This window comes from Mustelus asterias, chromosome 5 (assembly GCF_964213995.1).
Source record: "Mustelus asterias chromosome 5, sMusAst1.hap1.1, whole genome shotgun sequence".
NCBI lineage: Eukaryota > Metazoa > Chordata > Chondrichthyes > Carcharhiniformes > Triakidae > Mustelus > Mustelus asterias.
In genome coordinates this window covers 119,433,273-119,451,298 of record NC_135805.1, presented here as the reverse complement: position 1 = coordinate 119,451,298, position 18,026 = coordinate 119,433,273, and the positions used below count along the sequence as shown (strand labels likewise).

Below are 18,026 nucleotides of genomic sequence, written 5' to 3'. Positions count from 1 at the left end.
CATTGATGAAGATGAACATCTCGCCAAAGCCATCCCCACACCCCCACTTCTTGCCTTCAAACAACCGCACAACCTCAAACAGACCATTGTCCGCAGCAAACTACCCAGCCTTCAGGAGAACAGTGACCACGACACCACACAACCCTGCCACAGCAACCTCTGCAAGACATGCCGGATCATCGACACGGATGCCATCATCTCATGTGAGAACACCATCCACCAGGTACACGGTACATACTCTTGCAACTCGGCCAACATTGTCTACCTGATACGCTGCAGGAAAGGATGTCCCGAGGCATGGTACATTGGGGAAACCATGCAGACGCTATGACAACGGATGAATGAACACCGCTTGACAATCACCAGGCAAGACTGTTCTCTTCCTGTTGGGGAGCACTTCAGCGGTCACGGGCATTCGGCCTCTGATATTCGGGTAAGCATTCTCCAAGGCGGCCTTCACGACAGCGCAGAGTCGCTGAGCAGAGACTGATAGCCAGGTTCCGCACACATAAGGATGGCCTCAACCGGGATCTTGGGTTCATGTCACACTATCTGTAACCCCCACAACTTGCCTGGACTTGCAAAGTCTCACTGGCTGTCCTGTCTGGAGACAATACACATCTCTTTAACCTGTGCTAATGCTCTCTCCACTCACATTGTCTGTACCTTTAAGACTTGATTAGCTGTAAAGACTCGCATTCCAATCATTACTCATTATTCTGTAAACTGAGTTTGTGTCTTTATATGCCCTGTTTGCTGTTTATGAGCAGATCTCCCACTCACCTGATGAAGGAGCAGCGCTCCGAAAGCTAGTGGCGTTTGCTACCAAATAAACCTGTTGGACTTTAACCTGGTGTTGTGAGACTCCTTACTGTGTTTATTTGTTTATACAAAGAGCAGGTCAGAAGCTGGGAATTCTGCAGCGAGTAACTCACCTCCTGTCTCCCCATAGCCCGTCCACCACCTACACTTCTCATGTCAATGATAGTATACTCCCCACTTGCCTGCATGAGTGCAGCCCCAATAGCATTCACCATCAAGCTTACTTGACTGGCACCCCATCCACCAACTTAAACATTTGCTCCCTTCACCACTGGCACACAGTGGCAGCAGTGTGTACCATTTACAAAATGCACTGCACCAACTCACCAAGGCTCCTTAGACAGCAGCTTCCAACTTGCAACCTCTACCACGGACAAGGGCAGTAGATGCGAACACCATCAGCTACAATTTCCACTGCAAGCTACACATTATCCTGATTCTGTACCGTGACACCGGGTCAAAATCCTGAAATTCCCTTGCTAAATGAACAGAGTGTCCCTACCTTAGGTGGGCTGCAGTGGTTCATAAGGTTATAGGAAAGAGTCAAAAGATGGAAAACCTCAGCAGGTCTGACAGCATCTGTGCAAGGAGGGTCGAGCCTTTTCAGCACTCACTCCACAGATGCTGTCAGACCTGCTGAGATTTTCCAGCATTTTTCTGTTTCAGATTCCAACATCCGCAGTATTTTGCATTTATCTTGCAAGAAAGAGAGAACTATATACTGACCAAGTCTGGCACCTACACGGCAACTGAGGGATAGTTTAAAACAACTGAGAAAGGAGAGCAAAATATTTATCAGGACAGGAGAATGCACGGCACAATGAGAGATACAAACTGAAAGATTGTCTCGGAGAGAGGGACAGAGCGAGAGAGAGAGACAGACAGAGGCAGAGGGAAAGAGAGAGAGAGAGGGATAGAGTGGGAGAATGAGACAGACAGGGAGAGAGAGAGAGAGAGAAACGAGGAGAGAGAGAGAAAGAGGGAGAGAAAGAGAGAGACGGAGGGAGGGAGGGAGAGGGAGAGAGACGGGGAGAGAGAGAGAGAGACGGGGAGAGAGAGAGAGAGACGGGGAGAGAGAGAGAGAGACGGGGAGAGAGAGAGAGACGGGGAGAGAGAGAGAGTGACGGGGAGAGAGAGAGAGTGACGAGGAGAGAGAGAGAGTGATGGGGAGAGAGAGAGTGACGGGGAGAGAGAGAGAGAGTGACGGGGAGAGAGAGAGAGTGACGGGGAGAGAGAGAGAGTGACGGGGAGAGAGAGAGAGTGACGGGGAGAGAGAGAGAGTGATGGGGAGAGAGAGAGAGAGAGTGACGGGGAGAGAGAGAGAGAGTGATGGGGAGAGAGAGAGAGAGAGTGACGGGGAGAGAGGGAGAGTGGCGGGGAGAGAGGGAGAGTGACGGGGAGAGAGGGAGAGTGACGGGGAGAGAGGGAGAGTGACGGGGAGAGAGGGAGAGTGACGGGGAGAGAGGGAGAGTGACGGGGAGAGAGGGAGAGTGACGGGGAGAGAGGGAGAGTGACGGGGAGAGAGGGAGAGTGACGGGGAGAGAGGGAGAGTGACGGGGAGAGAGGGAGAGTGATGGGGAGAGAGAGAGTGACGGGGAGAGAGGGAGAGTGACGGGGAGAGAGGGAGAGTGACGGGGAGAGAGGGAGAGTGACGGGGAGAGAGGGAGAGTGATGGGGAGAGAGAGAGTGACGGGGAGAGAGGGAGAGTGACGGGGAGAGAGAGAGTGACGGGGAGAGAGAGTGACGGGGAGAGAGAGAGAGTGACGGGGAGAGAGAGAGTGACGGGGAGAGAGAGAGTGACGGGGAGAGAGAGAGTGACGGGGAGAGAGAGAGAGTGACGGGGAGAGAGAGAGTGATGGGGAGAGAGAGAGTGACGGGGAGAGAGAGAGTGACGGGGAGAGAGAGAGTGACGGGGAGAGAGAGAGTGACGGGGAGAGAGAGAGTGACACAGAGAGAGAGAGGCGCAGAGAGAGAGACAGAGACGCAGAGAGTGAGAGACACAGAGAGAGAGAGAGATGCAGAGAGAGAGAGACAGAGAGCGAGGGAGAGAGAGAAATGGGGAGAGAGAGAGACGGAGAGAGAGAGAGACGGAGAGAGAGAGAGACGGAGAGAGAGAGAGAGAGACGGAGAGAGAGAGAGACGGAGAGAGAGACGGAGAGAGAGAGAGACGGAGAGAGAGAGAGATGGAGAGAGAGAGAGAGACGGAGAGAGAGACGGAGAAAGAGAGAGACGGAGAGAGAGAGACGGAGAGAGGGAGATGGAGAGAGAGAGACGGAGAGAGAGAGAGATGGAGAGAGAGAGAGACGGAGAGAGAGAGACGGAGAGAGAGACGGAGAGAGAGAGAGACGGAGAGAGAGAGAGAGACGGAGAGAGAGAGACGGAGAGAGAGAGAGAGACGGAGAGAGAGAGAGACGGAGAGATAGAGAGACGGAGAGAGAGAGAGATGGAGAGAGAGAGAGATGGAGAGAGAGAGAGACGTAGAGAGAGTGAGTGACGGAGTGAGTGAGTGTGACGGAGAGAGAGAGATTGTGACGGAGAGAGAGCAAGAGAGAGCGAAAGCGAGAGAGCGAGAGCGAGAGAGGGAGCGAGAGAGAGAGCGAGAGCGAGCGAGAGAGAGCGAGAGAGAGCGAGAGAGAGCGAGAGCGAGAGAGCGAGTGAGAGCGAGAGACAGAGAGAGCGAGAGACCGAGCAAGAGCGAGAGAGAGAGAGAGAGAGAGAGAGAGAGCGAGAGAGCGCGAGCCAGAGAGAGCGCGAGCCAGAGAGAACGCGAGCCAGAGAGAGCGCGAGCCAGAGAGAGCGCGAGCCAGAGAGAGCGCGAGCCAGAGAGAGCGCGAGCCAGAGAGAGCACGAGCCAGAGAGAGGGCGAGCCAGAGAGAGGGCGAGCCAGAGAGAGGGCGAGCCAGAGAGAGCGCGAGCCAGAGAGAGCGGAGACAGAGAGAGCGGAGACAGAGAGAGCGAGAGACAGAGAGAGCGAGAGACAGAGAGATGAGAGACAGAGAGAGCGAGAGACAGAGAGAGCGAGAGACAGACAGAGAGAGAGACAGACAGAGAGAGAGACAGACAGAGAGAGAGACAGACAGAGCGAGAGACAGACAGAGAGAGAGACAGAGAGAGCGAGAGACAGAGAGCGCGAGAGACAGAGCGAGCGAGAGACAGAGAGAGCGAGAGACAGAGAGCGAGAGACAGACAGAGCGAGAGACAGACAGAGCGAGAGACAGACAGAGCGAGAGACAGACAGAGCGAGAGACAGACAGAGAGAGAGACAGAGACAGACAGACAGGCAAAGAGACAGACAGAGAGACAGAGAGACAGACAGAGAGACAGACAGAGAGACAGACAGAGAGACAGACAGACAGACAGAGAGACAGACAGACAGAGACAGACAGACAGACAGAGAGACAGACAGACAGAGACAGACAGACAGACAGAAAGAGAAGGAGGTAGAGAGATGGAGAGAAAAAGAGAGAAATGGAGAGAGCGGGCGAGGGTCCAACAACAGGAATTTATGTTGACCTCTGGCGGGAACTTCAGGTTTTGCTCGAGCGAGGCCATAAAATGGCACCCAGAAAGAGAGAGACAGAGAGTAAGAGAGATAGAGGGAGGAATGTGCACATTAACAGAGAGATCTATACAGAGAGCAGTGAAGCAGCTATACACAGACCCAGAGAAAGAAAGAGACTGAGTGCATTGACCCAATTGAAGAAGGCGGCGCTACTTCAGCACTCACAAAATAAGGACTACAAACACCTGAGTGCTTTTTGCAATAAAGCTACAAGACAGAAGGACGGACAAGGGGTTATGCCTTTGCCCAGTGAACTGAGGGACAATCATTTGGAGAATGTCATAAGATTTGAAATCTTAAATCCAGTTAAGCACACTCCTTTCCCCGCCCCACCTGTTTTTCATTAATTAACATTCCTCTTGTTACAGTTATATGAATCATGAGCAGATCCATGTGGAGTACTGCACTCAATGCTGGGCAAAGCACACTTCAGGAAGAATATATTGGGTGGGAGGAGCTGGGGGAGGGGGGGGGGGTCAGATGGAAAGAGGAAGTGCACTACAGATTGACTAGGGGATATTGGGGGTTACAGATGTTAATTATGAGGTGAGATTGCATAAACTTGACTGGTATTCCGTGAGCACAGAAGTCAGACCAGTGATCTGATCAAGGTGTTTAAACTGTTAACATAAATCAATAAGATAGATACAGAGAACCAGTTTCCAATGTCATGGGAATCAAGAATAAAGCAACATGTTTTAATTAGATGTAGGCCATTTAGGCATTATATCAGAAACATTTAAGAGTAGTTGAAATCTGGAACCCAAAAAGGCTGTGGATATTAAGTCAGTTTGAGTTTAAACATTGAGATGAATAGATTGTGTTCGGTAAGGGTACCAAGGGATCGGGCTGAGAAAATGAAATCAAGGTAAAGACCTGTTAACATCTAATTGAATGGTTATGCTGGCTGATGACCTACCCCACTTTCCTTGCATAGTGTTAGACAATGCATAGTGTGAGAACAAGTTTTCGCTATAACATTCCGCAATCTCAAACATGTGAAACACATAACCAAGGACAGCTGGGATTCGACCGCCAGAGTAACATTAAAATCATAGATTCATATCGTGCAGGAGAGGCCCTTTGGACCATTGAGCCACACCAACACATTAGAAATACCTGAACTCCCATCAATCCTGTCTGCCAGCACTTGGCCATAACGCTGAATGTTATGATGTGCTCTTCCAGATACTTTGTAAGGATGTGAGGCAACCCGCCTCCACCACATTCCCAGGCAGCGGATTTCAGGCCGTCAACACCCTCTGGGTAAAAACGATTTTCCTCATATAAACCTCCTGGTCAAGGTCAAGACCCCAGACCTTGAACCTATGTCCCCTCGTGACTGACCCTTCAACTAAGGGGAATAGCTGCTCCTTATCCATTCTGTCCATGTCTCTCATAATCTTGTACACCTCAATCAAGTCATCCCTCATCTTCTCTGCTCCAACGAAAACAACCGAAGCCTATACAACCTCTTTTCATAATGTAAATGTTCCATCCCAGGCAGCATCCTGTAAATCTTCTCTGCACCCCCTCCAGTGCAATCACATCCTTTCAATAATGTGGCGACCAGAACCGCACACAGTACTCTAGCTGTGGCCTCACCAAAGTTCTACACAACTCCAACATGACTTCCCTGCTTTTGTAATCTATGCCTCGATTGATAAAGGCAAATGTCCCATATGTCTTTTTCAACACCCTACTAACATGCCCCTCCGCTTTCAAAGGTCTGTGGACAAACACGCCAAGGTCCCTTTGTTCCACAGAACTTCCTAGTGTCCTACCATTCATTGAATATTTTCTTGTCCAATTACTCCTTCCAAAGTGTATCACCTCACACTTTTCAGGGTTAAATTCCATCTACCACTTATCTGCCCATTTGACTATTCTGTCTATATCTTCTTGTCGCCCAAGACACTCCACCTCACAGTTAATCACCCGTCCAATCTTTGTGTCACCGCAAACCTATTGATCTTACCCCCAATTAACATTAACTATAACATGAGCTATTTGCATTATGTTAATTCAACTGTGTTGAATTTACTTTGGTCACACATAACAAATGCAGTCTACTGAGCATCCCCATCCATCCCATTCCTTCCTCTCAATGCAACAAATTCTTGGTGATGCTATGGGGGTGAAAATGGACTGTCTAAGTAAAGGCAGAAATATGAGGTCAGAATCTCACCTTGGGGTCAAGCACAACACCAAGGTTGAGGGCAGACTGACATAAACTCAGGCTGATGCCAGGTGAGGGGTGGAGTGTGTAGCTAGGGAAAGGCATTTGGAGTTGGGCTGAACATAATGGCTTTAGTTTTCCCAACATTCAAATGAGTGGATATTTTTGTTCATCCAGTACTGGATGCCAGATAATTTAACAACAGTGGAGGTGGTAGTTTTGAGCTAAGAGCTATCAGCATACATGTGCAAACTAACACTGAGGCAAAGGCAAAATACTGCGGATGCTAGAATCTGAAACAAAACATAAAATGCTGGGGAAACTCAGCAGGTCTGACAGCATCTGTGGAGAGAGAATCGAGCCACAATTTCAAGTAGATCATCCAGACTCAAAACGTTGGTTCTATTCTCTCTCTACAAATGCTGTCAGACCTGCTGAGTTTCTCCAGCATTTTCTGTTTTTGTACATGCAAACTAACCCTGTACCTTTGGATGATGTCACTAAGGAGCATATGTAGATGAGAAATAGAATTTGATTTGATTGGATCAAATGGGCAGCCAAGGGTAGATCCTTGGGAGACACCAGAGGTATTAGTCCAAGAGCAGGAAGAGAAGCTATTGCAAGTGATTGTCCAGTCATGGTTAGATAGATAAGAATGGAACCAGGTGAAAGCAGTTCTAACCAACTTGATGATAGTGGAGAGGTGTTCGAGGAGGATTGCGTGCTCAACCATGTCAAATGCAGCTAATAGGTTGAGAAGGTTGAGGAGAGCAAATTTACAGTCACACGCAATGCCATTTGTGACTTTGAGAAGAGTTGCTTTGCTATGGTGGCAGGGCGGAAACCTAATTGGAGGGATACAAATACGGAATTCCTGGGGAAAACGGGATCAGGCTTGGAGGTAATAACACATTTAACATCTTGTGAAACTGCTCAATCTTTATTTCTCCATAATTTGCCTCAGAAAATCAATAGAGAAGTATAAATACGACCCAAAGATGTGATCACTTGATGTGATATTAAATTAATGCAGTATCTATCTGGGCTGGTATCTCAGATTCAAAGAGCCTTCTAGTGTTCTGGCTAATAGACCAACACAATCAAAATTTTAATGTTCATTTGACTGTCATTGGTGTGATTGTTTCTATGCAAAATGGCTGGCGTATTTGCCCACAGAAGAACAATAATCCCATTCCAAAGATTTTACTTTAAGATATTTCCAATTCTTCCAAATGGAAAATGGAAAATTCTGGAAACATTAGCTGAGTATTGTCAGAAGGTTCACACCTGAAACATTAACTGACCTGTAGAGAGTTTCCAGCATTTAATATTTTTGTTTCAACGTTATAGTAACTGCTTTTCTTTAAGCTTTTAAATCTAGTTTATTTCTAAGTTACAATGGTCCTTATTCTAATTGTCCCTCCTGGCTTGGGGTAATCCAACAGGAGGGAGAAGTTGAAATAATGGGAATCACCTCACACAACTGATCACCCCCCCCCCCCGCCCCCGAACCCGACTCGCCGCCCATCCCACCCTCCCTCTCCCAATCCTATTTCCTTCCTATGTGTTCTTCTGTTAACCTGCTGTTTGCAGCATGCTAGCTGGACACCCGCAGGATGGAAGCCAATTTTCAAATTACAGAATGGGTCCAACTATGTCATCAGGACCCGATCTGCAGTTTCAACACAGGGGCTGTTGGGCTGTCAGAGGTGGGTGTGTTTGGAGGATATGGATGGGACTGTTACAGAGTCAGAATTTTACAGCACAGAAAGAGGCCCTTCAGCCCATCACTTGCTCTGGAGCCTTGTATCTTATAGCATTTCAAGTGCTCATCTAAATACTTGTTAAATATTGTGAGGGTTCCCACCTAGAGTCAGAGTAGAATCATAGAATCCCTGCAGTGCAGAAGGCGGCCATTCGGTCCATCAAGCCTGCACTAACAACAATCCCACCAGGGCCCTATCACCGTAACCCCATTTATTTACCCTGCTAATCCCCCTGACACTGAGGGTCAACTTACCATGGCCAATCAACCCAACCCGCACATCTTTGGACTTAGGGAGGAAACCACAGGGCCCGGAGGAAACCCACGCAGACTTAAGAGAGAACATGCAAACTCCACACAGACAGTCACCAGAGGCTAAAATTGAACCTGGTCCCGGGCACTGTGAGACAGCAGTGCTAACCACTGTGCCACTTCTACCACCCTCTCAGGCAGCTTCCCTCCACCTGATCCTTACCTTAAATCTTCGTCCCCTGGTTATTGAGCTCTGTACTAAGGAGAAAATTTCCTTCCTATCTATCCAATGTCCCTCATAATTTTGTACACCTCAATCAGAGCCTTCTCTGCTCTAAGAAAAACCTAATCAGTCTCTCTTCATAGCTGAAATGCTCCAGCCCAATCAACATCCTGGTGAATCTCCTTTGCACTTTTTTGGTGCAATCAGATCATTCCTATAGTATGGTGACCAGAACTGCACACAGTTCTCTAGCTGTGACTTAACAAGCATTTTATACAGCTCCGTAGCATCCCTGTTCTTATACTCTATGCCTTGGGTAATACAGGTACGCATCCCAAATATCTTTTTAACCACCTTATTTACCTGTCCTGCTGTCTTCAGGGACCTATGGACATGCATCCCAATAATCCTCTGGTCATCTGTACTTCCTAGTGTCCTACCATTCATTGCGTATTCCTTTGCCTTGTTAGTCCTCTCAAAAACATCACCTCACACTTTGCAGGGTTAAATTCCATTTGCCACTGTTCTACCCATCTGACTAGTTTGTCTATATCATCCTGGGGATTGCAATACTGGATCATGGACAGAAGAAAAGTTTTACACTTTTATTTTTAATTTCCTTTAGGTACTCTTCTGCTCTTTACAAGAAAGCCTTGTGCCTCCCTTGCTCTGATTCCCTCACTTTGCCTGAATCCTGACCAGATGCCCCTCTTGCTCCAAATCTACAAATGTTTTCTATCAAAGGTGAATATCAGTTATAAATGTCTCAGACGTCGAAGAATCATGCAATAGTCTACAAACAGTAACATTTCTCTTGATAGATCATGTACTTGAAAATGAGTACACTAAAGAGGAACAGTTTTTGAGTGATCAGTCTGCCCTCATAAAAGTTGCACAGTTCTGATGAAAGAATGAATTTCAGATTGAAGATGGACAATGCTCTCTGCATCTCCACTGTATTTGTGCAAAGCTGTCTGAAGTCAGCTAGAATAGAGGTTCATTACCTTTCTTTGAACTGGAACAGAATTTGATCTCTTGGGATGGAGAGGAATCCTCAGTGCCTTTGCAAGAGGACTGCCTATCAAGTTCATGAAAACAGGCTGAGGGTTATGTGACCAAACTCTGCTGATTAAAATGGGAAACTGCAAGCCACAAGCAGCCATGACAGTCAAACAAAAGGTGACAGATACCCCCAGACGAAAATGTTTATTGGTTTCAGAAAATACAAAGAAGACAGGGAGAGTGTCTCAAAACCAGTGACCAATGGACTGAGCCCATTCAGATTTTGGACCTCGTCAGTTTTTGCAGAAAAAATCAGAACCTCAGTGCAATTAATAGCAGAGCGTGAAATCAATCAGACACTTCTTTTTTTAATAAAGTTTGGAAAAGGAATACACTATAATGAAGAAATAATGCTTGAAGAAATAAACAATACCTTAAGCAAGGCTGATTCGCAGGCTGTGTGGCATTGAAGCACAAGTGCACTCGTGAAGTTACCAGAGAATCACAGCTTCTTGCATGCGACCTATCAGCTATTTCAAAGAATTTCAAGCACAGTGCACAGCATGGATCCCATCGGTTAATGGTCAAACCGAGAACTCTCGACCTGGTTCACTTTCATTCATTCACACACAATGGGCCGGGTCAGGGGAATCGGGTCATGCTGGATCGGGTGGGATCAGGGGTCACTTGGAACAGTCAAAAGTTTGTGAAAATACCAGCATGCAAAGCCAATAACTTGTCCGGTGCTCCACTGTGGCAATGTAACCCCTAGCGGGATTGTCCTGCTAAGTTAGTTTACTCATCTAACAACAAATCAAATTGATTCATGGTAGCTTATAAAAACATTCAGTTTTCAGACAACTCCAGATTTCAGATAGCTGGGTTTAAGACACCATTACCTGCAGTGAAACTAGTAAGCATGGGGCAATTAAAAGGAAAAAAGATTCAGGGGTGAACATATTTTTCACTTCAATGAAATTTTAACCAGAAAATGGATTCAGTGATATGGTTTATGCTTAATATGGGATATTATTTTTCTCTTCTACCTGACTGCCTCTCCGTGGAAGGTGAGCAAAGATCACATTCCCAAGATCTCACCCCTTCCCCATCCATCTGTTGCCAGCAATATCAGAGATCTGAAAATTACACACTTGAGCCTGAGGTCTCTCCACTTGCCCACTATCAGCAATTATGTAGAATATATCTGGGATCAACACGATGTCAAGATATCACAATTTTTACACAAATTGAAGCCAGAAAACATGAACATGAAACAATGTAAAATCAAATCCAACAGGGAATTTTCCCCTCCGGTAAAGCAGTTGCAAGTAGGAGCTAATGCAATTACGAAAGGGTTATTGAGTTTTTCACTCTCGTGAGATAGCTGCTCCATTTAACTTCCTGCATGTCTATATTATATATACACCTGTATTTTTCATGCTGGGCATATGAATTGATCCAATTAGATTATTTTCCTTTTTGTTGCTCAAGAGAGACACCACAAAACACAACGTTCTTTTTTTAATTTCTCTTAGGATTTTAGCTGGTTTCAATTTTTTGAGAGGAGTTGAGAACTAAGCATTATTGTGGAAGGAAGGTGTTCAGAATAGACATCGATTGCATGAAGAAAGATGTTGCTTAAAATGAATAATTCCCAAATCAACTTTTCCAATATTGAGTCAATAAGTAAAATAAACTTACCAAACTCCTTGGGCACTGTGATGGAGTACAAACATGTCTGGCCACTTGTATAATTGTAAGGATAATTAGGTGAAAGAACCACTCCTTGAGATCCTGTGTGTTGCCCTCCACATGGAGCTGCAAAGGAAGAAAGAAAGAAATGTAATTACTGGATAGCATATTTAAGGCATAACTGAGATGAAACATGTTCCCTTCCATTCTTTTATTAAAGGATAGTTGAACTCTTGCTGCAGAAGGCATGTGGGTTAAAACCCCTCCTCCATAGACTTGGCACACTCTCGAGGCTAGCACTTCAATGCAGCATTGAAGGGCTGCTGCATTGCTGGAGGTGGTGTCTTAAGCTATGATCAATTAAGACCCCATCTGATATCTCAGGTGGATGTAAAAGATTCCCACACATTATTTCAAAGAACAGTCAGCAAGTTCAGATTTCCTGGTCAACATTTATCCCTCAATCAAGAGTTTGAAAAGATGATTTGGACGTCTTTGTGTGAACTCACAGTGCACACATTCCTTAAAAATTAATTTACCGAATATGACCTTTGCTGGCTAGGCCAACATTTATTGTCCATCCCAAGTTGCCCTGAGAAGGTGGTGCTGTGCTGCCTTTTTGAACTGCTGCAATTCCTGTGGTGTACATACACTAACAGTGTTATTAGGGAAGGAGTTTCAGGATTTTGACCCAATGACAGTGGATATATGGTGATCTATTTCCAACTCAAGACGATGTGTGACTTGGAGGGGAACTTCCAGGTGGTGGTGTCTCCATGTGTCATCTGCCCTTGTTCTTCTAGTTAATTGCAGTCATAGGTTTGGAAGGTGCCCACTCAGGAGCTTTGGTGAGTTCCTTCAGTGCATCTTGTAGGTGGTGCACACGGCTGCCACTGTGCGTCGCAGTGGAGGGAGTGGATGCGGAAGAGTACCAATCAAGCAGACTGCTTTGTCCTGGATGATGTCGAGCTTCTTGCACTGCACTCATTCAAGCAAGTAGGAAGTATTCCATTACACTCTTGACTTGCACCTTGTAGATGGTGCACAGGCTTTGGAGAGCCAGGAGGTGAGTCACTCATCACAGGATTCCTAGCCCCTGACCTGCTGGCTAGTCCAGTTCCATTTCTGGTCAATGGTAACCCCCAGAATGTTGATAGTGGTGATACAGTGATGATAATACCATTGAATGTCAAGGGATGATGGTTAGATTCTCTGTTGTTGGAAATGGTCATTGCCTGGCACCCTCCTGATAAGACAGCTGGGTACAATAACTGGCAGCAATGGTGATCAGGCTTAACAATGAGTACAATCTCTGAAGGAGCTGATGTGAGGAAGTGCAGCACATTTCAAGGACCTGGCAAGGTAAGGATGCTTAACAATACCATACAACAGGAGGTGGTCTAAAATTGCAAGTCGCAAACTTTTAACCACCCAGCTGGTAGCACTGTTTGTACTTGCCCATGCTCCACACCTTACAGCATCTTGTATCGCATTTTATTCACACTTATTCTCCAATAGGACATATATTCAAACTGCAAAAGAAATTGAATACAGCTAACATCATTCCACCTTCCAAGGAAGTCATTCCACCTTCTAATTTGAAGTCATTTTAACAAATCATGGCCTTTACAATATTCAGGATAGATGCATGATGAATATACAGAAGTCCTTGGTGATCCTCAGCACTCTGGGAAATGAATAAGTTCACTTCATCCTTAAAGTATTTTTATACACAATCTCCGGCCTAGAATGAAAGTTCTGGATATTTTAAGACTTGGGCCACATCTACCTGTCATTGACCAGCTGCTAATAAGTGATAAAGTCATGAGAAGGGGTATTTTTGGAGGTTTTTACAGGAGAGGGAAGGGGGCAAGCCTGGGGCTGAGGAAGCCACTATCTTCCTTGTAGGAACCAAAGGAATACTCCTGCTAGTCTTACTGCAAAGGAAAAATTTACACTAGTTTAGGAGGGCCTCTTCTGTTTATAGACCCACTTCAGGCTTGTGACACAGAAGGGCCCCAGTTCACATAAATTCATCTCCTTATGCAAGTATCTCATCTGCCTTTGGAACACTGATGGTTATGGTTTGAAATGTTGCAAAAAGGGTTGGAATGAGTGGGTAAGTACCAGACTTATTTCCAATTGTCCACTTATCTGGTTTCCACATGACATTTGGCCCAACTAGTCTATGGGCAGAATCTTGTGCCCTCTCGGGTGGCATGTTTGGAGGGAGAAGGGCATTTTAATCAGGAAGGGAGATGGTGGGAGAGTACCAAACTGCCTGCCCATCTCGACCACGTTGAAGTCCGGAGTGGGAAGGCCTCCACCAATTGGGGTCCTTACGTGGACAATTAATGACCATTTTAAGACCTCATCTTGTTGCCGCTAATATTAATGCGGGGTTACCACAGAACCGTAGAATCGCTACAGAACTATTGAATCTCGAGTCTGCACCAACTCCCCAAAAGAGCACCTCCTGCCCATCCCCGCAATCCCATGCATTCACCATGGCCAATCCACCCAACTTGCACATCCCTGGACACTAAGGAACATTTTAGCATGGTCAATCTACCTAACCTGCACATCTTTGAATTGTGGGAGGAAACCAGAACACCCAGAGGAAACCCATTCAGACACAGGGAGCATGTGCAAACTCCACACAGATAGTTGCGCCAGGCCCTGGCACTATGATGCAGCAGCGCTAACCACTGTGCCACAGTTGTGAATGAGTGCCAAGAAAACAAAGAAATGGTAATATTTTTTCTGTTGGTGACATCATTGTCACAAAGCGCAAGTGTTTGGGTGATATGCCTGCCACAGCTGAATAGCTGGAGGTATGTGGAGACAGCGAGAGATGGGTAAGAGACTGGTAGCATTAGTAGGTGTGAAAGGAGGGAGTGGAATATCTGGATATTAGGCACAAGTCCAATGTGTGAATAATGTGTGAATAATTTGGGGTGCATTAACGAGTGAGGTAGGTTAGTGGTTGCTGAGGATCATGGGAGGACATATTCATTGCCTTTGGCCACCCAGGTGAGATCATTTGACTTCTTGAGGCACTACTACCAAATCTTTTGATCTGGAACTCCAGAGGTTGACTTTCCTGGCCATCTACTTCCTTTCCAAGGGGTCCTTGAGGGTCTCCTAGCTCACTGTGGTACAATGTCAGCTCCCACCCTGCCCAACTCCACCAGCACATCCATCACCCTCAAACTCTCAAGGCTCTGCTGCAGAATTTTCCATCATAACTTCCAATACAATGCAATACAGCTTCCCTTTAAGGGGAATAGCCTGCCTTGAAGAAGAACACACTTGCTGCATCATGTGGCATCAACACAATGTCGTTCTCAGGCATCAAAAAGTAGTAGCATTTTGGGACCAGCTCAGCCCTGTACTGGCGTTAAGCAGATGAAAGGCAGAACTTAAAGCTCTCCCTGTAGCAAGTCTGGTTGCATAGGGACATTTCATTGAGCGGCAGGGTGCTCCTGCCCCATTTAAGCCTGTGGCAGGAAGGCCTATGGATGGCCTTTCCGCAACACCTCCCCTCCCCACCTTAAGTGGGAAGTTAATGTCCACGTAAAGGTGGTATCCTGCCACTGCTGGTCTTCGCGCAGCACCAGGCAGGGGACTTGCCATACATGAAGCCTTGTCAGGGTTGCTTGTGAGCTTTAAGAACCCTAGCTCAAAGGTACTCAGTGCCTGATCAAGGGGTACAGCATTGGGAAGGTCACTGCCACCCCTGTCCTTGTTGTAGAACCAATCCCCATCCAATGAACCTCAACCTACCAGTAATCATGTGTACCTTGGTCCATTCTCAAACCTGGACCTCAGGTGGACGTAGTACAGAGAGCAGCCATTGCATCTCCAGTGGCGCTGCTGAGTAATGAATCATAGAATCACAGTGCAGAAAGAGGCTACTTGGCCCATCGAGCCTGTACCGACAACAATCCCACCCAGGTCCCATCCCCGCAACCCAATATATATTTACCCTCCTCTTACCCCTGACACTAAGGGGCAATTCAACATGGCCAATCAACTTAACCTGCACATCTTTGGACTGTGAGAGGAAACCGGAGCACCTGGAGGAAATACACACAGATATTGGGAGAATGTACAAACTCCACACAGGCAGTTCACCCGAGGCCGGAATTGAACCCGGGTCCCTGGCACTGTGAGGCAGCAGTGCTAACCACTATGCCACCTCGGATTGGCTGGTATCTCTCGGTGGGTGAGACTTTACACCTCTACCACCCCCTGCCCCCTCTCTTCTCCAAGCATCCTTGATCCTGGGGAAGGCCCACTAGTACTCGGTTAAATGCCTGATTGGGATTTGATACCCTGGGTCTTCCCCAAAGGAGTGGATGTAGGGCACCTACTGGTTCTCCAGCTGGCAGGCGAGCCCCCTGTCATCTCCATTAAATACTGCCTATGGTGTTTGTGCCAAATCGTGCATGCTGCCCATGTTGTTCAGTGCCAGTGAGGACAGTCACTATTTATGACCCCTGCATCCAAAAACTGGGGTGAGGAGCTTCTAGCCTTATGTTCTTCAGAAAGTAAGTAAAAACAAGAAATATTGGCTATACAAATAAAATATCTCAACTCGTACAATCATAGTGATCTTCTTTAGTGAGTGCAATGATAGGAAATTTACCTTCATGTTTAATCAATAATTGCCATGTCAATAGGTTCTGAGAAATTAGTAAATGATGAAATGCATCTATGTTTCTTAGCTTATATTTCAGCTCAATGACCAGTTGTGTTAATCAAAGATATGAAGGAGACTGCAGCTACTGTCCCTTACATTGTCTGTCTATATCGGTCAGTTAATTCTTGATTTTTAAGATGATTCATTGAATAAATCAATAGCAGACTAATCAGAAATTAAGGGTTGTTTCGACAAATAACAAATGAGTTCACAATACTTTTTGGACTCATTTAAATCATCCTCATCTGTCAAAAATAAAGCAATCTGCAATATCAGATCACCCACAGAGGAACACGCAAATCAATGGAAAGATTTTATGCAGCACTCAGTGAAAAATGTACATATGGATTGTAATGGACCTTTGCAAATAAATGCTGACTTAAGCTTGAAAATAATCTTCACCCATCAAATAAAAAGTCATTTACAAATTCAGAAAAGTCCACAAAGAACCTTGTGCCACCCATTTGTTGATTGATTTTATCAATCACTTGATGAACGCCTCCATGAAGTATTACAAAGTAGATAAAAAGAAAACTGACAGTCAATTCTTATTGGGGATGTTGAAGTTACTCGTCGCAGTTTTGCAGGGAAAAAAGATAATTGGGATTTTAATTGCTCTTCTTAATGAAATTGTGAACGTTACTTTTATCTTATTGTTCGTTCAGTAGTTTCAAAGGGTGGGATTCTCCGGCCAAGTGCCTGAAAACCGGAAATTCCCATCCAAGGTCAATGTAATCCGCAGAAGATTCTGTCCCATCCGCTACAATTCCTGCAGTGGGTGGGACAGGAGATTTCTGGCCAATGTTTTGTTCATTTTTGTATTTTTTTGTGTGTGTTATGATATTGTACCACTGCTGAACATCATACATGTGTTAAAAAATTTACAAATCATTAAAGATCACATTCAATGTTTGGAGAGGATCTGAGACAGAGATCTGCACCGGGAATTAATTTCCAAATAGCACTCTCCTAATTTTGGAAGTATTGCTTCCCAGAAATGGTAGCCTGATATTGCATGGTATTCTGCATCATTTTACACATTGTTACAATTTCATTGGAGACCATTAACTTTTAAAATTAAATAAATACATAATCCCAGTTATTTACAAATAAAATGAAGCCAAGGTTTAAAACCTAAGATTTTTGTACCCTACAGGAATCACCAAAGCAAACACGAAATACTGTCTATCTTATACTCAACTCCAGTAATAACATGAGTTAAACATGAATTTACAGGCAAATTTTGGTCGAATATAAACTATAAATTGCGCATTAAATGGTACAATTAAGACAGATCTTATGAATTAGCTGAGCAGTTCACTCAGATTTTGATGATGTTACTCAAAATCTTTTAAACTCCGTGGCTGCAGCAGTTTTCTTTCTACCTCTACCAGCTTCCTACAGGGATGGGCAGTCTGGATGTAGCAGTGATCTGCAAGAAGACAATACCTGTATACTGTTTCAGAGAAGGAGGACAGCAAATATTCAAGCGGCTCACAGAAGACACATCTACGTTTCATATGGTAGTAAGTGCTCTCAAATGATACACTTTTTGCTTTGGCCCAATGTAATATCAAATGCCCCCAAGCACCACCCCACTGGGAATCTGAGGGGGGGGATTCCTCTTATCCATGGTGTGTGTGGGGAGGGAGGGGAGGGTAACCCTGTGTTAATAGGGGGAGATCCCCCATGTCTGTGGGAGGTGTTTCTCTTTGTGCATGTGAGGGGGGAGGGGGTCACCATGTACATGTGGAGGGTTCTTGTTTTGCTCTTGGAGATCGAGGCATCCTTTAAAAACGGCCCCACCCATTCGAGATTCCCTGC

At 45.7% G+C, this 18,026-nt stretch overlaps 1 protein-coding gene across 1 annotated transcript in view; it reads right to left on the bottom strand.

Moving 5' to 3' along the window:
• Nucleotides 1-18,026, bottom strand: part of csmd1b (CUB and Sushi multiple domains 1b) — a 2,043,836-nt gene that overhangs the window by 406,471 nt on the left and 1,619,339 nt on the right. The window contains exon 33 of the mRNA XM_078213588.1: nucleotides 11,507-11,623. Coding sequence (XP_078069714.1) covers nucleotides 11,507-11,623 — 117 coding nt within the window. The remainder of the gene's footprint in view (nucleotides 1-11,506; nucleotides 11,624-18,026) is intronic.